Source organism: Triticum urartu, chromosome 5 (assembly GCF_003073215.2).
Source record: "Triticum urartu cultivar G1812 chromosome 5, Tu2.1, whole genome shotgun sequence".
Classification (NCBI taxonomy): domain Eukaryota; kingdom Viridiplantae; phylum Streptophyta; class Magnoliopsida; order Poales; family Poaceae; genus Triticum; species Triticum urartu.
Window position 1 is genome coordinate 496,346,067 of NC_053026.1, and position 22,190 is coordinate 496,368,256.

Here is a 22,190-nt window from a genome sequence, read left to right on the forward strand (position 1 = left end):
ACGTCCTTCTAAATCTGATGTCTAATTGCTTGGCGCAACTTTACATGATAGATAACACACACAAAAAATCAGTGTGTCCTGGATCGTTTAGAGAATTCGTTACTATCATCCGTATCTCTCAGCTAATCAATCTACAATCAACATCGGATACAAGATACAAACAGAGTGCACATAAACAAAACATGAATTTAATGCTGCTACTGTCAATCGCTGTCTACTTTATCGTGTGCACGCATTGTCTGCTTGTCATCTTAAGCACTTGATTACGATAATTAACTCCCCATAGGGATTACAAGATATATATAAAAATATGTAAAGAGCAACCCACATTAGCGTCAGGCAAAGTGCCATGTAGGATATCATGGCTGATCCTTTGGTAACCACGGAACCAAAGTGCACACTTTTGCTCTTTTTGTTTTGGATACTGTGGGGACGCGCACCACGTACACACACTCTCTCTCTCCCACTCATCGTACAACAGATAAGAGCGAACTTTTGCTTCAATGTTGATGGCATAGTAGGGACACACACCACGTACGCTCATCACTAGTGCCATTAGCACTCATAGACATTAGCGCTCACTACGACCGGTATTTCTGTACTTCGGAGCAGCGATTCCAAAGTCTCGCGCACACGAAGAAAAACTAAGCATCAACATCGAAAAGAAAAACCTAAGGTCACCCACTTTGGACCAGTCTCGTGACAACATATCCTCAATCGCATCATAAAACTATCACTATGGACCATAATGCATCAATAAAGGCATCATGATACTTAAAAAAGAGTACAAACCATACACCACGAGAACAATGGAAATCTGAAAACAAGTGCTTAATAGTCTAATCATTTGGACAAAGGAAACAAGTTTCATTCCCTTGCAAATTATCCTGCATGGCCACACTCCCTTCAAAACGTGGCTTCTGGTACATATTACCCCTCTTAGTTGTTTGAATGGAAAGAAAGTGCACATATCAGTTTTTCGAGAAAAAAATTACCTTTGTCAAGCCGTCCCAAAAAATGGAAGTAGAGCTTTTTATCTTCAAAATAATGTTGACATTTATACGGGGTTAAAAAGCCTTTTCATTCCTTTTTGACATGAAAAAAGAATATTCGTCAAAAGCTACCCAAATATTGATTTACTCAATTGTAGAGGAATGTAGACAATTGAGTAAATCGACATTTCTGACATTTAGATCTTGAATTCCTAATCCTCTTGGTATGTGGGGAGGATAGGGAAATAAATTCTTGATCAAATTTCAAAAATACCGGCATTTCCTATGTACATGGAGTATTTCAATCTATCTCTTTCATGAGAAAAAAAGGAAGTGTGCTTAGAGCATCTACAACACGATTTGGCAAATCCGGCCCCTCAAACGCCCGCGGACGCGCCCGAGCGCGTCCGTGGGCACTGACCGGGCATGCCTCAAATTGGACACATTGCATCCACTTTCATATTTCATCCCTTAAATCCATACAAAGTATGCAAAAGGAATCGTACGTACTACATCTACGTACTACCGTAGCTACTCTTCGATGAAAGAGATGTCCAGGACGACGGTGCCGGACACCGGCTGGATGGGCGGGTAGGAGGGCTCCGGCTCATTCTCCTCCTGCTCGACCTAATCCATGTAGGTGAGCATCTCCTCCTCGTCCGCGGCCTCTTGTGGCTCCATCTCCTACCGGCGACGCGTCTTGCCTCCGCAGCCGACTCCAACCGGGGGGAATCGAGAATGGCCTGCTGCTCCGCCTGCAGATTCCTGTCGCCAGCGTCCCCCACATCCTCCTCCTCCAGCTCATGCCCCTCCTCCTCAAAGTCCTCATCCTCCTCGTCGTCGTCGTCCTCCTCCACCTCCTCCTCCAACTCCTCTTTCGGATCCACTTCATCTGGAGGTAGCCCTGCGGCGATCCGGGCTTCGCTCCTAGCCCGGATCTTCTCAAGGAGCTCGAGCCGGCGCTCCGGCGTCAGAAATGGCACGCTCCTCACCCGGTGGCATGGGGGCATGGCTACTAGGCGAACGGGTGGAGTGAAAAGTGGCGGCGGCGATGGACAGGAGGAGGAAAATATGGATGCATGGTAGGGTTTTGATGTCGCCGATCAACTTAAATAGCCGGGCAATGCACTACGCGGCCCGTCGGAGCTGCGCCACGCAGTGCCACCGGTCCGACGGAGGAGACGAGTTTCGGACCACCGGGTTTGACGGTATTTTCGGTCGGGACCCCTTCGTCAGTCCGACGTGGCTGGCGTGCTCGGCCGCGCCCGGCACCCTCATATCCGCCCATATTTAGGCTGGATATGGGTGTGCCGGTCAGCCTGGGGGTTTGAGGTACATTTAAGACGTTCATCGGGGTCAAAAAAACATGATCGGTCAGTGACTGGGCGGCCCGCCTGAACATATGAGGCGGGTTTGAGAGGTCCAGCTATAGATGTTCTTACGCTTTTGCTTCTTTTTAAGAGGGCCCTCTTGCGCTAGGGATAGGTACAACGTAATGCGCATATTTATGCGCTTTTGACAAGGAGTGGGGACAGGCACCCCGTACGTCCACACTCGTGCCACTAACGGTCGTAGGCGTGAGCTTTCACTAACAGATGCACTTTGCCCAAACTCAGCTGCCTAGCAGCAGATCAGGGTGCAACTTGGCTGGGTCGCGCCCTTTTACAAAGTACACTCGCAGCAGAACAATGGTGGGCACCTCGACCGCGCCCTCCTATATATACCCCATGAACAGAGCAGAGAACGACAGACAGAGACAGATAACACAGCCACCAAAGCATCGACCGATCGGCGTGCCGGGTGAACTGTGAGTTGATCGAGCTGGGTGGACATTTCTGGAATTACATAACTTCATCAACCATGGGTCGTCCCGATTCCGAGGCGCCGACGTCGAGCATTGCCGCGGGGCTGGCTGCCGCCCTCGGAGGCGGGGGAGAAGCGCCGGCGCCGGCGGGGGCAGACTCGGCTTTCGAAACCAACGTGGTGATCATCCTGGCCGCGGTCTTCTTCGCGCTGCTCTTCGCCATCGGGCTCAACTCGCTGGCGCGGTGCGCGCTCCGGTACGTGGGCCGCGGGGCCACGGCAGCCGCCGCCGGCGAGGGCGGGGCCACGGCGCGGGGTGCCTGCCGCGGAGGCGGCGGCATCAAGAGGCGCGTGATCAGGAGCCTCCCCGTGGAGGTGTACGGCTCCGGGGAGGACATCGACGGCGTGTGCGTCATATGCCTGAGCGAGTTCGTGGACGGCGAGAAGGTGCGCGTGCTGCCGCTCTGCGGGCACGGCTTCCACGTCCGCTGCGTCGACGCCTGGCTGGTGTCCCACGGCTCCTGTCCCACGTGCCGGCGGCCGGTGCTCGAGGGCGCGCCCGCGAAGAGTGAGACGGACACGGTGATCACCGTGGTCATCGCGTGAGTTCATCACGCAACGAGGCATGCCATTGCTGCCGGCACGGCACAGCCCTGCATGCGCAAGCTCCTGCGGAATTTTCAGGCGCTGATTAATAGTGGAGTGTATAAATGATTGAAATGTTCAATTGCTCGTGTAAATATTCAACGGGGCAAAGCGCTTTCCTGACATCCTATGAGTAAACAATTTTGCTGAATTACCTTGCTCCAGTTTTCAATTCTCCGCCACCGTTGATAAGTAGGGTGGCCCGTGACGCCGAGTCGTCGAGGGATGGAGGACGACTAACTGCACCGTTGAACCGACCACTTTGATGCTACCCTCTCCGTTTCACAATGTGCGGCATATCGATTTTCTAAAGAAGTTAAATTTACAAACTTTAATCAAGTTTATAGAGAAATTATTTATATCTATAATATCAAATATATATAATTGAAAGTATGTCTTGTGATATCTAGTGATATGCATTTACTATTCTATAGATGTATATATTTTTTCTTTACAAACTCGATCAAAATTCACGATTTTTGACTTAAAAAAATTTATACACACTACATGATGGAACGGAGGGAGTAGTACTCGCGGTCGTAAAGTTGGTCCTCTTCTTTTCTGTTAACTTCATGGACGCCCAATTTTGAATGGAATCGGTATTCTCCTCGAGTACTTTTTATATAAGTTTTGATTTCTACCAAAAAACATATATATATATATATATATATATATAAGTAAATAAAATAAACAAGGAATATCATGTTTAAACGAGCGTAAAAATTAGTGTAAAAACAACTCATCAACAACACCTTCAAGAAGGAATCGGCGCTGGCACGCTAATGTTAGTTGGTCAAATAACAAGTTAGACCAACGACTATCACCCTCAAAACGGAATATCAAACCAACACCTTCCACAAGATAACATCTTACAGATGTCGACACTACCTGATCATGTCGGAATGATACATCATAGTTTCCACTCCAAGAGAATACAATTGATATGTCTGCCTCCATAGTCGGCGTCCACCTAGCTCTCTGTCGTCCCTACCCACACAAAACAAGCATGCCATAGAAGAAAATGCATGAAGGGAAGACGATCTCATCACTTCGGATTACTATTGTGCGCCACAACCATGCCTAGCAGCCCCCTCCCCTCCCCTGCACCAAGTGCACCACTTGGATGACATTTCCTTCTACCGCCTGCAAACGAGCCAGAATTGGCCTCCGCGGCGTTAGCTAGTCAAGATGAGGGAGAGGAGTGTTGTGCCTCACACAAGCTCCCCACAAGACAAAGCCAACATTCAATGCATCGTGCCAAATCTGCATGATCTTGCAAGCCTCGCCCTCACTGTGTTGCACTAGCCCACACCCGTTGCTGCATCGGTTCAGCACATATGAGTGTCAGATCCACACGCCACAGACACCATGGCATCAAGATAACCGCCGCTGGTGCTAGGGTTCTCCCTCAGAAGCCACCGGTTGGTGTCTCTGTCCACCGCCAGAGGCTAAAGTGCTAGCTAGACTGTCTACAAATACACCCCACTAATACGCGCAATATAGTCGTCGCCATCCCACATAAGGCAAGGCGTGGCTGAAAAGATGGATAAGGCAGGACTGTCAAGCCGGACTATTGACGCTCCCGACATTTATGGGTAGCACGCAGTCGCGCCACTGCTAGTTGCCGCTAGGCAAGGCTAAGATGAACACCCGCATGCACAACACGGGAGATTCACACAAGACGGCGCCCTGAATCGTGAGAAGACAAGTCTCTCCATTGCCAGCTGCTCGGTGCCATAGCCCGTTGATGTTTATTGGCTGCGGCGAGGCGTGGGAGGTCGTGAAAATATTTTTCAGGTGTATCTTTATGCGAAAATAAGTCAAACAGCTCACTTGAAGTCGATTAAAAATAAATAAGTACTCCCTACGTCCACTATAGAAATTTTGACAGATTATGGAGTATAGTAAAAAATGCATTGGAAAGGTGCAAGTCGCCATCTCTTTCCTCTTTAATTACCCCACCCCAATGAGTTAAGTGCATGTAGAAAGTGAGGAGACCATATGTTGAATGTTATTGGTCTTGAGGACAAATTTTAAATGTCAAACATACACTTATTCGTGGACGGAGGGAGTATTCTAGTAAGATAATTGTGTTTTCTTTTCGTCATGCTCTAAACACAAGGTGGAGGGCATTACATATTTCACATACATGGGCTTACTATGCCTTTTTCTTTTTGCGAATGATTTTCTTTTTGTGAATGGGGCTTACTATGCCTTCATAGGATTTGTTTGCCTTTGTCTTTTTTTTCAATCTGATCATGCCTTTTTCTTTGTGATGAAGAGAACATATTTATGCGTGGAGAAATTACCAAGCTCCAGCGAAAATAACACGATACTGCCGACTATACTTGACACTGTCTAATAAGAATAATATCTCGCCGATGTTGTACAGTGGCAACGCACAATCTACCACATACATATAGGTAGAGCCATATCCACAGCCTCCATTCACTTTTTTTTTGATGAAAAACAGCATTGTGCTGATTTCATTCATTAAGATAGGATGAGACACCCTAAGGGATACAGATCAATGTTCAGGACGGATGGCAGCCAGAAAGGGGAAGGAAAAGCTATATAAATGTACACTAGAAAAAGAAAAAAAGAAAGAAAGAAATTATCTTGCGCCTGTCCATTGTGCTCCTTTGAATCCAGCGATTCTCCATGAATTCAGCTCATTGATAATGTTCTCAGCGACCTTCAGGAAGTGGTTTGCCTTGTTGTTGAATATGCGGCTGTTTCTTTCTTTCCAAACCTGCCAGGACACCGCCATTAGAAGTGATGATAGGTCATTTTTCCTGCCTGTACCATCCAAAGCCTTTAACCACCAGTCCAATATAGAGTCAGTATGAGCAATAGGTAAGAGGTTGAATGGAAAATTATATATTGCCGGGCAATAGCCCCATATTCCAGCCGTGAAAGGGCAGCTAGATACAAGGTGCAGACCATCCTCCCACCCTAAGTGGCATAATTGACAGATCGGGTTGTGAGGCCAACCTCGCTTCGCAAGGTTGTCCGCAGTCAAACATTTGCCCTGTACAAAGAGCCAACTGAAGAATCTTATTCTTGGTGGAACCTTGATATGCCAAATGATCTCAGGAAGAGGAGAATCAATCTTGCCCCAGAATTGACATAGGTAAGCTGACTTAGCATTATATCTTCCATCCGCTGACCATTTTCAAATGAACTCATCCTCCAGGTTGGACAAAGTGACCACACTAGATCTGTGCTAGAAGTCAATGTATTCGCGCAACACCTCGGTGCACAGGTTGCACTTGAGAAGAGTGGCCCATTTTCTATTGGTGAGTCCTTCAGCCAACGATATTCTTCTGTTCTTGCTATGCTTGAAAAGGTTAGGAAACGAAACAGCTGGAATCTCACCGTTGAGCCAGTGATCGTGCCAAAAGGATATCTTAATACCACTATCAATTTTGATGGAGGTACAAGCAATGAAAAGAGCCTTAATGTGCTTGTCCACAGGGAGCTGCAAACCTTGCCATGGTTTATCCGGATCTGTGACGCTTTGCCAAAGCCAGCATACTTTAGGCGCCCGCCCCTGAGCTTGAAGGTCATGGATGCCAAGCCCGCCTACAGAGATGGGTGAGCACACCTGGGTCCAGCGGACAAGGCACTTGCCACCGCAGACAGCATCAGAGCCAGACCATAGAAAAGCACGACGTAACTTGTCGATTTGCTTGATGACCCATTTTGGTTGATGAACAGCCAGAAGCATGAAAATTGGCATTGCCAAAAGTACAAACCTCACGAGTACCATTCTTCCAGTGGAGGAGATCCACCTAGCCTTCCAACCAGCAATCTTCTTAATTACAGCCTCCATTCACTGAGTACCATTCTTCCAGTGGAGGAGATCCACCTAGCCTTCCAACCAGCAATCTTCTTAATTACAGCCTCCATTCACTGATGCCATAAATGTTAAACTAAAAGCTTATGTGTTGGCCAACGGGGGGTGCTGCTTGCTTGTTGCATTTTTTTTTTAAAACAAGGCAAAAGACTTGCCATTTCATTGTTTAAGAAAGAGGTTCAAACATAGCGCGTGAACTGGAAAAGTAAAAGATCACTCTCGCGGTATTAAATTACACAAATATCTAGGTTGCATCGTTAAGACTAATATTTGCTATTTTGCTTAACGGAAGATATTTGCTGATCCAGCTTTAGGACAGGGTTAGTTTAAACGACTCTAGATCTGAAGCGTTAAAAGCAGATATGTTAAACTGTTAAAGAGCAGATCCCATTGGGCAGGGGGAGCTATTAACCCTGTCCTGAATCATTTTAAATAGAACAACACGTATAGTAAGATATTTTCTGGTGCATATATTAATTTATTTTTGGAGAAAAAGTTAATATACTTATGACAAGAAAGATATTAGCGAGTCGTACGTGCATAGCAGAACAACTCTGTTCAAAATCTCGCCATTAAAAAGTACTACGCTGAGAGCAACATACTGCTATTCTGTTGGGCACAGCTTTACGGGACAGATAGCCTAAACAAGTCACTCTAGTACGGATCATTTAGACAACTCATATCTCCCGCCTAACGTTCAACCTTGCATATCCAAGATACCAAGAAAGTGCACATATCCAAAGAGAGCACTCACCATCGATCAGCGCCCGCTTTAGAGTGAGCATTGTCATGTTAAGCACTCAAGTACGATAATAAACTTCCCACAGGGACGATGCCATGTAGGATATCGTGGCAGATTGTTTCCTAGCCATGGAATGCTCTTTTGTTTCGGATAGTGTGGGGACATGCACGACGTACATTCACACGTTCCCGTTCTAGCAGATAAGAGCGCGCATTTTTTTTTGTCCCATATTGTTTGCAATGCGGTAGGGACTTGCACCACCTACACACACCACTCGTGCCACTAGTGCTCACAAGTCATGACCATGAGCTTTCACTACAAGATCAGATATGATTCTCTAGACTTTGGAGTTGCAATTGCATTGTTCCATGCACAGAGTTGTAATGTTACTGAAAATAACAAGTAAGTTGTCGAATGCCATATTTTATTACCGAACTCTCTATATAATTCAAGATTACATAAAATCCAGATCTCGTTTATTAATGTAACTTATTATTACTAATATTTTATTGAAATTTACCAATTCTACAGATGAAATTTTGGGAAGACTTTAAGCATTGTGGATATTGTTATATTATTGTGTTCCATATAATTCTGCATTCTAAAAAAGAACCATATTCACTTCAATCGTATTATATGTGCACACATTAAAATATTTGTTTCCTAGAAAATTTATAGCCAAAATTGTGTATGAGATGCATCACAAAAATTAGATTGGCATCATACTTTTTATAGTTTCTAAATGTTCATATTCATAAAGGAATTAACAGGTAAAGTTGCTTTGTGGGGACAATATATTCAAAATCTAAAGCGTTGAATATTTTGAACATGGGAGTATTTCTCCAATGAAAAAAATATTGGTTTGGAGCAATTAATTATTTTTCTACTTAAAAGTACTCTTCATAGATATATTTGTGTTGTAATCTTTTGTGTTACCTTAGAAGTTTCCATTATTTACACTGAAATGAATTATTGGGATCGGCTTTGCCATATCTCCACGGTGTTTGTAGTTTCACTTCTTTTTTTTTGCGGGGATGGTGTTTGTAATTTCACATTTGTATGTAAGATGATATCTGCTAATATCTAATATAAATGGGATATTTATTTGTTTAATAGTTCTTTTGTCTCACTGCATATTTTTTCTCAAACTTCTAGAACTGAGTGTACACAACACATTCAGGCTGGAAAAGCTCACGTCTTAATTAGACCTATTTCCTTCCTTTATCTATGGAATATAACCATCATATATCTTCATTAGGCTGTCATATAGAAGTATTTCATGTTTTCTTCCATCCTCCTTGATATTTCCTACATCTAGTTTCCATCTGGTATATATATTTATTTTGAAGATGGACCTCATCTAGTTTCATACGACTATTTTTTTGAATGTATAGTTTCATATGACTTCAGTTCTGAGAAGGATGTCTTCAAACATATCTCATACACAAAAAGTAGCTTCCAACATATATCTATTTTGTAATTGTTTATTCTATACTAGAGACTGCATACCTCCTTTTTTCGCAAAATTTCCATATCACCACAATGTTTGTAGTTTTATATGTGTATTCAAAATGTCACTTTCCTAATTCTACAAAATTATTGTCTCTGACATTTATTTTCTTTGGATGTATATTTGTACTCGAACTTCTATACGTAAAAGTCCACATAGTCTTGCATTTATTTGAGACATATATATGGCTTCTGTTATAGTGGGCCGCTCTTTTACTAATGGTGTACAACGGTTAGGCCTTCATGACTTTACGTACACATGTCACAACCAAAGATCGTCGTAACACAATATATCATGACCTGCAAGATTTTCATGTTGCGCACTACGCTGCCTGAGACTCCAAGACAAGTCGTCATTGTCTTGGCATCCCCTTGGCCAACCTCGGCGTCTGCGTCATGCTCCTCGGCTATATCAGCTGACCAACTTCCCTTAGACATCACGCTTGTGGCTTCCATCGCCAAGGCCAAGCACTCCAAGGTGAATCCGATGGGCCCTCACCGCTCCTGCATGCTTCCCAATGGTGAAATAGCCGATCTCTCGTCCCTCAAGCATGCGCAGCTGCTGGCCACGGAAAAGCATCTTGAACTTTCAGGTAAATACTATTCCCAATTACTCCATCCTTAGTGAGTTCTCTGATGATAAATTTCTTAAGGTTTTGGATGATTGTGGGGTTTCTATCGATAGTGGGATTCCGCTCGATAGCTCTGATCTTTCACGTTTCCATTTCCTTTCTTTGCTTCGTTCCCGTGAGCTGGCGTAGGCAGTCTTAGCAGAGGCTGATGCTCATGCGCCTGCAACTAGTATTCGGTGATTGGGGCCCCCGACATAAATGTTCTGTAGCCCACAAAGGATAGCGGTGTGGCTGGGGCCGCACACTCATACTCTCCTGGTCATATGGCTAAACCAGTGAGCTTCTGTGGCCCATGTTTTCAAACATCCGTGGCTTAGATCACGTGGGTAGAAGAACACAACTTAAAGAATATATGAGCCACGATAGTTTGGACGTAGTGGCATTGTAAGAAACCACCAAGGCAGATTTTAGCGCAAGAGACTTACTTTCGATTGATCCTTTAGAACGATATGACTGATGCTAGGTTGCGCCCGGTGGCCACTCCTCTAGTTTGTTGATGGGTTTTAATCGGGAGTGTTGTGAGGTGGTTTCATGGGACGAAGGGATTTTCTTCCTTGGTGTCGTTATTAGACATTGGTTTACGGTCCCACTGACCACATGCGATCTATTGATTTCTTGAAGGTAATCAAGACCAAAGTTGTTCTGGCTAGTGTATCCTGTCGGCAATCATGGTTGGTCGCGATTTTAACTTGATCTAATAAGAATAACTCGAACATCCATTGGCCAAGGGTCAACATGTTTAATAATTTGATTGTCGTGATGGGGAAGTGACCAGATTGGGTGCTACATTTAAGTGGACTAACAAGCAATCAGCTCATGTTCATAGCGTTTTGGACATAGTTTGTTTCTTCGGAGTGTGAAGTGCTCTTCCCTTTGTGCCTATTGGTCGTGGAAATGCCCATTGGCTCTGAACTTGTTCCCTCGTGCTCTCCTCAGTAGAGGAGTGCATCAAGAGGAGCACCAGGTTCAATTTTGAGACTCTGTGGTTTGAGTGGTGGGCTTCAAGTCGCTGATAATGGTTGTTGGGTGCAAGCACTTCCATTAACCATTAACTCGTGTGGTCCTATGTTGGTACAGATTGTGGTGGTGGCTAATAGCATCTTCAGCCGCGCCCTCAATAGGCTCTTTCCAGGCGTTTTTGCCACACCGGCGCCGAAAAAACGGCCCAGTCGCGTCCCCAGAAGCCCGTTTTTCGTCGGCTCGGGCTGAAACTGGTGCCGGCGGACCCAGGCCGAACCCGGCTTCCTGGGGGCGCCTAGGGCGCCGGCACAAGCGAAAAGGGCGTGAGGGTCCGCCCTGTCGGCAAGGCGAGCGCCTCTTCCCATCGTTTCTTCCCGCGTTTTCCCCACTTTCCTCTCGTACTCTTCCTTCCTCCCGCCAATCTCCCTCCCGCTCGCCTCCCTCCCAGCCGGCCGCCATGCCACCGAAGAAGTACGTCGCCCCCCGCGCGGCGGCAACCGCGACCGCCTCCGTCGCCTAGCCGAAGCAGAGGAAGCCGAGGGCGCCGCCGATCAAGCCACCGGGCATGTCAAACGCCGAGTGGAGGGTGGAAGTTCAGCGGCGGGAGGCTGTCACCGCCGACCGGCGGAACAGGGCCATCGCCAAGAAGGCCCGCGACAATGCGTCGCGCGCGGCTGCGGCTGCCTCGGCGGACCAAACCGAGGCCGAGGTGACTTGCGCGGGGATGATGAATCCACCCGGAAGCCACGCCCAGTACGCGCCCTGGGGCCAGCAAGGCGTCGGCTCTCCGCAGCCATGGGGATCGCCCTCGCCGGGCTACGCCGACGGCGACGCGCATGGTGGGTTCAACCCAAACGTCACCTTCCCCCACGGATACCCAACCCAGCGCACGCCCTCTCCCGCCTTCGCCGGCGTGCAGTACCCTCCATACAACTACTCGCCGCCCGCCTACGCTTCCTCCCCGACGCCCCCGCTACGCCGTGGCTCGCTGCCCTTCTCACACCTCGGCGACACCGACGAGACCGAGGCCGACATGGACGACATCATCACGGCAGGTTCAGCCGCGGCCGCCACGTCTCCCGGGTGCGTCACCTGGACGAGGTGGTGGATCTCAGTGGCGGCATGGACGGCGAGCTCGGCTACGTCTACGGCGAGGAGGAGCAGGAGGAGGAGGACGACAAGGAGGAGGAAGAGGAGGAGGAGCCGACGCCTGCGACGGCGAAGGGGCGCAAGAAGAAGAAGAAGCGGGCGGCCAGGACAGGCGAGCCGCACATCAAGTGGGCGTCCAAGGAGGAGGAATGCCTCGCCGAAGCATGGAAAGTCGTCTTCCTCGACCCGACGACCGGCACGAACCAGAGCATCGACACATACTGGGACCGCATCAAGACCGAGTTCGACGAGCGCAAGCTCGTCGACCCCTACTTCAAAGGCGTCTACATGCAGCGCGGCTCCAAGGCGATGGCGAACCATTGGGGGCGTATCCAGGGGCGTGCAACAAATGGCATGGGGTCGTCGAGGAGGTCGCGGCTCGCCCGAAGAGCGGCGCCAGCGTCGAGGATCAGGTATGCCAAGCCGGCCTCCCGCCTCTCTTCGCCGTGTACGTGCGCCAACTGTTTGTTCCTCCGCGCAGTTGCTGCGCATGTTCGCCCTGTACCGGCAGAGCAACAGCGACGCCGAATTCAAGTACCTCCACGTCTACAAGCGCATTGACAAGTGCGAGAAGTGGGCAGAAGTCTGGCGCACCCTCGACAAGGCCAAGGAGACCTACAAGCCGGACGCGCCAATTTCTGGCGCATCGGAAGGGTGGCCGGACGGCAACAAAGTTGCCAAGAAGGGGAAATACGCCGATGCGGACACCGCTCGAGTGCAGGAGTCCATCGAGCACTGCCTCGCCGACGCGCAGGCCCGGGCCGTCCTTCGTGAAGAGAAGACCGAGGCGCGGTGGTCGGCGTTGATGTCGAGCAGCGCCGTCAAGCTCGACCTGCTCCGGACGAACGTCGCCACGAAGAAGTGAAACACCGACCTGACTTTTCTGCTGGGCGGGGCGGACATGCTCCAGAGCACCGACGAGGCGGTCAAGGTGTGGTACTTGGCGGAGCGCGGCCTCATCCTGAACCAGCTTCCCTCGACAAGGGCCGCCGACGCACACGCCGACGCCGACGCACACGCCGCCGCCGCCGCCAAGCCCGCGTGACGACGCCTCCACGACGCCCAGCACCACCGAAGCCGCGCCGACACCGCCCAGCGCAGAGGCTGCCCCGATACCGCCAAGCCCGCGCACGCCAACTCCGCCGACGCCTGGGGCAGAGCCGGCCGAGTGATGCGCACGGGAACTTCTGCCGCTCTATTTTTTGTACGCCGAACTATGGCTTGCGATCGCCCGACTTGTGGCGTCTTTTGTGAGCGGGAATGATCAAGTTTGAATTTTTCGCATCCTAGGGGCGTGACTGGGAGCTAGATCGCCCCTAGAGGCCGAACTAGCGCCGATTCGCCCCCAGACCGCCCTTTTTAGCGCCCTGGGGGGCCGAACGGCTAGAGATGCTCTAAGTTGCATCTATTCATTCGTGGCCGGGGAAAAGGCAATTATCAAGAGTGCTGACAAGGTGCTGCACGAACAACTAGTTGTTGAGCTTGCTCCGCTTCCCGCACATGTTGATTAACACATGTTCTCTTAGAAGCTGAATGGGAGCACATATATGCCACCGAGAACAAGGTTCTTTCTATTCTTCGCGTGGAGGAAGGGTATTGGCGCCGTAGGGACGAAGTCAAGTGGATTACTAAAGGGGATGTGAACACGTTTTATTTTCATGCTTGTGCGAATGGTCTTAGATTCAAATATTCCATCCTACATATGAAATTGGAGCAGGGGCTCATTTTCGTCAGGAGGACATCAAGAAACACATATGAATTCTACATTGGATTGATGGGCTCTGATGCACCTAAGTTGGTCGTGTCGCACTCTGATTTGTGGGGTCACTCACAACATGTCTCATCAGAGGAAAATGGCGAGCTTATGCTCTCCTTCCCGCATCAAGAAATTTACGCAACTCTTCTCTCCATGAGCATGATACGACTCTGGGCCCTGATGGATGGACTGTTGTTTTTTCCGTAGGTTATGGGATATATTGAAGGGTCCCCTTTATGACATCTATAATGGCTTCACGTTAGGAATGGTAGATATCTCTAAACTAAACTTAGGTGTGCACTCGTTAACTTCGAAAGTCAAGGGGCAGGCAACATTTATAGAATTTGCCCGATAGCGCTTGATAAGTCTCCAACGTATCTATTTTTTTTATCATTTCATGTTATTATATTATCAATATTGGATGCCTTATATGCATTTTTGTGCTATTTTATATAATTTTTGGGGGCTAACCTATTAATCCAGTGCTAGTGTCAGTTCCTATTTTTGGCTTTTTAAAAAAAATCAATACCAAATGAAGTCCAAACATGATGAACTTTATAGTGATTTTTTCTGGACCAGAAGGGACCCTAGAAGGTTAGAGAGGACGCTAGAATTAAGAGCTACGAGAGAGCCATGAGCTCACAGGGCGCGCCCCAGGGGGTAGCCGCGCCCCTGAGCTTGTGGGCCCCACGCAACTCTTTTTGATCTAATTACACCTCTATAAATTCACATATATTCCCAAACCAATAGAGGGTCACCCGAAACACTTTTTCCGCTGTTGCAAGCTTCTGTTCTTCCGTGATCCCATCTGGAGGCCTTTTCTGGTACTCTGCCAGAGGGGAATCGATCAGGGAGGGCTTCTACATCATCCTTGTAGCCTTTCGATGATGCGTGAGTAGTTCACCGCAGACCTACGAGTCCATAGCTAGTAGCTAGATGGCTTCTTTTCTCTCTTTGATCTTCAATACAAGGTTCTCCAAGTGTGCTACTAAACACTTTGCTGCAGACATTTAGTTCTCCAGGTGTGGTTGAATTGACAACTCAGCTGATAATACTCATAAATATTCTTTGGCTCTCCTTGTGTTGAATCAATAAATTTTGGTGAAATACTACCCTCGAATAACGTCGCGACCCCCTATACTTGTGGGTTATTAGTCACCCAACTTCCGTTTTATAATTGAGATTTTGGTTCTGATATTTATCGTGTAATAGATCCCGCCAAATGTCATTATACCTTAACATTGCATGTGGGTGTGAAGTGGCAGCAACTAGTTCACCACCACGGCATGGCCAGCGTCCTAGCGGCCATGGTGATGGTTGTTGGTGGGCATACATGCCATCTATCTACTAATGCCACTTTGTCATAGCGTGGTGAACTGGCTGGCGTGAAGATCCGTTGCCAAGATGGTGTTTGGAACACACTTCATGTCCGTGGTGAAAACCTTTGTTTTAGCCTTTGCTGGTCGGACTGAGCATCAACGAACTTGTGTCCTTATCTTGTTGAAGATATTGTCTACATGACGACGGTGAGATGAGGGTGTTTATCTCTTCTCGAAGGCATTGTTGTGGAAGAAGTCGACATAGTTGTAGGTGTTACATTCATATCATGTAATGGTTCTATTGTAATTGTTTTTCCTATGTACTCATTTTATTAATGACTTTAGCTTTGCTAACTTGCATCAAATTTAATAAAAATGTTTGTGTGCATCAATTCATGCAGAGGTCGGGGTTCCAACCTTCTTTTTGACAAAGCTTAAAAACATGTATTGAGTAACACAAATATTTTCGACATATAGATAATGAAATTCCAGTCCTCTTGGTCTTTGGGGCAACAAATGATCCATATCTCATTACGCGCTTATCTGCATGGTATATTTCTAGTTACCTCTCCCCTGAATAAAAGAGAATATGAGCATACGCTTTTACTTTTTTTAATTGGCAGTAGGGACAGGTAAAACATAACACAATACCTATACTTATGCCGCTTTTTTAGACGCAACCACGTACAAGTACCTACAAATATACATGCCTACATATGATTTATGAATTGGACCTAGTTTGATGTCACTCTATGTTATGAATATCGCATAAGTGAACTCATCTACACAACACCCATTATATATATCCATGCCTACTCTTTCCATAATGTTACTCTTGTAATCTTTTACTTTACTACAATACCATTAGTACAACTATTTCACTGCTACTGTCATCATATCACTTTGCTACTAATAAATTGTGCCAAGTAAATTATCTATCCAGGTGTGGTTGAATTGAAAAATCAACGGCTAAGGCTTATAAATATTTTTTGACTCTCCTTGTGTCAAATCAATAAATTTGGGTTGAAATATTTCGCCCCAAAACTGTTGACATCCCCTACGCTTGCGGGTCATCATACTTGTCTCGCATTAACATGAGTGTTCCATGTTGCACTTTTACGCATGAGAAAGTCACCATTCACATTTTTATGCATTGGAGAGTTATACTTGGTGAACCTATGAACTCCAGTCCATTTTCCACCATAATAATCACCTTTCAACAACATTTAAACGTTGTTTTATTTCCACTTTTATTTTATTCCGGAAGTACCGAAAATATATATCACACATTATCTTGCAATAGGCTTGTTCAACTAAAAGAAGGGCAGGGATTGAAATCCTTGTTACGATTATTGGGGGCACAAGAAGATTTTATTTATGTTACAGGACATCGAACTAACACAAGCACTTGTATCTCCAATGATTCGTACCTTGGTTTCTCACTTAGGTAAGACATCCACCGCTTGCTTAGAATCTCCCATATGGAGGAGCCAAACAATCGCACCTTTAACAAAAGGTCAAGGATTTTATGATTTCTTGCATTCATTACTTATTAGTGCTAGTTTCAAAGTGTTTCTTTTGAAAATTTCAGGATTATCCAGTTTAAACAATGGTGGAATGAGTGCAAAAATATCACTCATCAGCCATCTTCTAGGAAAATGCTGATATGAAGGAGTAAATCCCCACTAGATAGGATGGAAATTCTTCTCAGGGGCTGCCCCTTCCACCAGATCCGGTGAAGAAGGTGTAATAGGACACAAAATTTGCCGGCAGCCGCCACCATCAGTGGACCATAGCACCAGCCACCTCCTTCGTGCACATCCGGTGCCGTGCTGCCGCTGCAACAAGGAGAACTTCCTAAGATCGTTGTCCCGATGCAGAAATGACCCACCGTCCCTTCCCTCGAGACTGCACAACTTAGCCGACGATTGCCTCCGGAGGCTGCAAGGAGGGAGAGTGATAAAGTGGGGGAGGGGCGAGGGAGGAGGGATTCAGGCTGTAAGATTGGACTCGGTGGCGGCGCTAGGGCTCGATTCACATATGAAATTTTTCTCTACTATATACATATAGGTAGACTCATATCCTCCATTCAATGAAGCCACCAAATGCTAAAATGCAAAGCGTATATGTTGCCCAATGGGCGGTGTTGCTTTCTAGTTACACCTTTACTGGAAAGATAAGTCAAACAAATCTCTTATGTCGTTAAGAAACTAGTATAATATTCTCAAAGGAAGATATTTGCTGGTCCAACTTTTGAACAAAACTTGAAAAACTCTAGCTTTGAAGCTATTAAAAGCAAGTATGTTAAACTGTTAAAGAGCATATCGCTATTTGGCAAGGAAAGGTATTAACTCTATTTTGGATCATATTTAAAGAAACATTATGCTTAGAGCAAGATATTTGTTGGAGCATATATTGATTTATTTTAAGAGGAAAAGTGCATGTATTTATGGGAAGGAAGATATTAGTGAGTGATACATGCATAACAGAGTAACTATATTCTAAATCACTATCAAAAAGTAAATTGAGAGCAACATACTGCTATCCTGTTGGGCACAACTTTACGGGAAGATATCTTAAACAATTCACTTTCTCGCAGATCATTTGGAAAACTCATTACTATCCTAAGAATCTCTCGGCTAACCAAATGCAATTAACCCTGGATATCCAAGATACCAAGAAAACCAACCACCTATCAATGTCGGCATTAGCGCGTGCATTGTCAGCTTAAGCACTCATGTTTGGTAATAAACTCCCCACAGGGAAGTTGCCATGCAGGATGTCGTGGCAGATTCTTTTCTAGCCACGGAAACAAAGCGCACGGTTTTGCTCTTTTTAATTTGGAGACAGTGGGGACATGGACAACGTAAATTCACACTCTTCTGTTGTAGCAGATAAGAGCGCACTTCTTTGCTCCATTGTTTACAATGCAGTAGGGACACACACACTACTCGAGCCACTAGGGCTCACAACCATGAGATTTCACTGCCAGATGAGATTCTCTAGACTTTGGAGTTGTGATTGCAAGGTCCCATGCGCACAGTTGTAGTATTATTAAAAATAACTAGTTGAGTGGCCCGTGAATGTCCATTTATTGTCTGTCATATTTTGTTACTAAACTCCTTCTATAGTTGAAATTACATAAATTATGGAATCCATTTATCGTTTTAGCTTATTATTACAAATATTTTATTGAAATTTAACAAATCTATGGATTAAATAATTTTCCATAGTTTAGCCCTATCAATCCTTGGAAAGACAGCATCATGGATGTTATTATATTATTGTGTTTCCTTATAGTCTTCGTTCTAAAAAAAGTACCATATTTATGTCACCAGAAAATTTATAGTAAAAAAAGTGTGTCACATACATCATGAAAAAGAATTGGCGTCGTACTTTTTATAATTTATATATGTACAGAATTATAAACGAAATAGCAGGTTAAATTTATTTTTGGAGGGAATTTATACAAAATTTATAGCGTCAAATATTTTCAACATGGGACTATTTTCTCTCATGAAAAATTATTGCCTTGGAGTAACTACTTGCTCTTCTATTTAAAGAACATATTATTCATAGATATGTTTGTGTTGTAATCATTTGAGCTGGTTTAATAATTTTCCATTATTTACACTACTATGAATAATAGGGATCGGCTTTTCCATACCATCATGGTGCTCGTAGTTTCACATTTGTATGGAAGATGATACCTAATACAAAAGGACGATATATGTGTCTCATAGTTCTTTTGTCGGACTTCATAGTTTTTCTCAAGCTTCTAAAACTAAATGTACACAACATATTTAGGCCAGAAAAGCTCACATCTTAATAAAATGTATTTCCTTCATTTATCAATGGAATATAACCATCATATATCTTCCTTAAGTTGTTATATAATTAGTGTTGTCTTCCATCACCCTTGATATTTCATACATCTAGTTTCCATTTGGTATATGTTTTAATTTTATACATGGACTTCATCTAGTTTTACATGAGTATTTTATATAGTTTCATATGATATAAATTATGTGAAGGATCTAACATCTTTCGTACATAAAAAGCAGTTTCCAACATATATCTATTTTGTACTCCCCTCTGTCTCGTAGTGTAAGACATTTTTTTTAAACTACACTACTGTCAAAGAACGTCTTACACTATGGAACGGAGGAAGTAGTTGTTTATTCTATACAAGAGACTACAAAAATCTTTTTTGGTGCAAAATTTCCATATCACCACGGTGTTTATAGTTTTACATTTGTATTCAAAATTGCACTTTCCTAATTTTCCAAACTTTTTTCTCTAAGATTTGTTTTGTTTCGCTGTATATTTGTACTCGAACTTCTATACGTAAAAGTGCCCAAAGTTTTGCAGTTATTTGAGCCATATATATGGCTCTTGTTACTACTATTCATAGATATGTTCGTGTTATAATCATTTGTGCTAGTTTAGAATTGACCATTATTTACATGGAAATGAATAATTGGGATCGGCTTTGCCATATCTTCATGGTGTTTGTAGTTTCACATTTGTATGGATGATGTTACCTAATATAAAAAGGGCTATTTGTGTGTGTTGTTGTTCTTTTGTGTGACTTCATAGTTTTCTCTCAACTGAACTAGATGACCTATTGAATTATTGGCACATAGACCAACTGCAGCTCGAAAGTTAAGTGAATTATTTGAAAGATTTTTTTTCTCCACTGGCTGCTACTGCGTAAAGATGAAATAGGATCACAGAAAACTGACGTCGGATTTTTTGGTGGTTCCGTATTTCTATTGATATCTCCCAAGAACAGAATAGAAAGGATGGGTACAACGTATGCTTCGACTCTTTTTTTTTTGAAAGTGCTTCGACTCTTTTTTAACCGGCAGTAGGGACGGGTACAACGTAATACCTATACATGTGCCACTTTTGACACGGGCGTTGGGACGGGCACCACGTACTACAGCACTACAGCCACAGTCGTGCCACTTGACAGTCGTAGACGTGAGCTTTCACTACCAGATAGATAGGATTAATGAACTTTACCCAGCGACTTGTCATAGAACAAAGTACGCCCTCCTATATATACCCCACGAACAGAGCAGAGAACGACAGACAGACAGCAACCAGTTCGAAACAACAGCCATAACTTTCATCTAGCTTGAAACAGAGGTCGGGTGAACTCTGCTCGATCGACATCTCCCGGAGTATATAACTTCATCAACCATGGGTCGTCCTGACTCGGAGGCGCCGGCGTCGAGCGTTGCCTACGGAGGCAGCGGAGGCGCGGCGGCTCCGGCGGGGACGAGGGCAGACTCGTCTTTCGAGACCAACGTGGTGGATCATCCTAGCCGTGCTCTTCCTCGGGCTGCTCCTCATAATCGCAGTCAACTCGCTGGCGCGGTGCGCGCTCCGGCGCGTGGGGCGCGTGGCCGCGGCCGCTGCCGGCGAGGGCCGGGCGTCCGCGCGGGTGGCCTGCAGCGGCAGCGGCATCAAGAGGCGCGTCCTCAGGAGCCTCCCCGTGGAGGTGTACGGCTCAGGGGAGGACATCGACGACGTGTGCGCCATATGCCTCAGCGAGTTCGTGGACGGCGAGAAGGTGCGCGTGCTGCCGCAGTGCGCGCACGGCTTCCACGTCCGCTGCGTCGACGCCTGGCTGGTGTCCAACGGCTCCTGTCCCACGTGCCGGCAGCCGGTCATCGAAGGCGCGCCCGCGAAGGCGGCGGAGACGAACACGACCGTCACCGTGGTCATCGTGTGAGACTGTGAGTCCATCGCGCGACCAAGCATGCCATTGCTGCCGGTACAGCACAGTCCCGCATGCGCAAGCTCTTGTGGTTGTGGAAGTTTCCGGCAATGATTGCTGCCGTGCTTGTCAGCCGCAGCTTGCTAGTGGAATGTACAGTGTATATGATCGAAGAGCTCAATTGTTAGTGTAAATATTCGACGGCGCATAATGCTGTACTGACATACTACTATGAGTAAACAGTTTTGGTGAAGTAGGGTTGCCTTTGATTCTCCGTCTGTCATGGGACTAACGACCAGCAAAGTTGCTGTCTTTTTAAACGGAGTTCCATAAATTGAAATAAATGTCTGGGACATGGTGACGCAGTCTCATCTTACCTAGCGACTGTACAAGGAAGCTATCTTAGGATTGCGACTTACTAGGATAAACTTTGAAGTGAAGAACAGAAACCATAAGAAAAGACATGCCTTCTCTTAAGTAAAAAATGATCTCTTAGAAATAATATGTCCCACCCTATATTTAGAGATATATAGTTATCAGAGACAATACTATGAAATAATCAATTGTATATCATTTTTATTGCCTCATCTAGATTATGTGGTGGGTTTAAGATAAGAGTATCTTATCAACTGTTGTACATACCCTTATTTATCATAGCATGGTTCTTATTTTTGGTCGGGGTTTTGGATGACCGGCCGGTTGCTGGATACTCTGACGGACAGCAGAAAATTTGCAATCGTTCAAATTATATTTTATAAATTTGAATTTAAATGTACAGTCGGTGTCAAATAGGATATGTATGCAAATTTAACAGAATAGACTTCTTGGCTCCCCACCATAGACGGCACCATTACACCATCTGAAGCCATCCATCCAGACCACAGGCACACACGGGCCGAGATTCGGCCCAACGACTCCTGGAGGCACCCCTCCGCGCCGCCAACTAGAGCTGAACACAGCCGCCAACTACCGCTGAACGCGGCCGCCATGCAAATCCCCACCAGATCGAACGAGATGTTTTGACATGGGTTGCCCTGGACGAGACTTACCTGCTCCTTCGACGTGTGCGCATCCGAGCTCCCACATACGTGGCTTA

General features: G+C 45.8%; 1 protein-coding gene and 1 pseudogene across 1 annotated transcript; both read left to right on the top strand.

Annotated features, from left to right (window-relative positions):
* The first annotated feature begins 2,645 nt into the window (after positions 1 to 2,645).
* On the top strand, positions 2,646 to 3,580 carry LOC125556433 (RING-H2 finger protein ATL74-like). Its single transcript, XM_048719169.1, has one exon. The coding sequence runs from the start codon at positions 2,853 to 2,855 to the stop codon at positions 3,399 to 3,401; it is 549 nt and encodes a 182-aa protein (XP_048575126.1). The 5' UTR covers positions 2,646 to 2,852; the 3' UTR covers positions 3,402 to 3,580.
* Positions 3,581 to 20,480: 16,900 nt separating this feature from the next.
* LOC125556434 lies at positions 20,481 to 21,452 on the top strand (annotated as a pseudogene).
* The last annotated feature ends 738 nt before the right edge of the window (positions 21,453 to 22,190 follow it).

What these genes read in the sequence shown, in the direction of transcription:
- LOC125556433 (XM_048719169.1), top strand. Translation starts at nt 2,853, where the DNA reads ATGGGTCGTCCCGATTCCGAGGCGCCGACGTCGAGCATTGCCGCGGGG.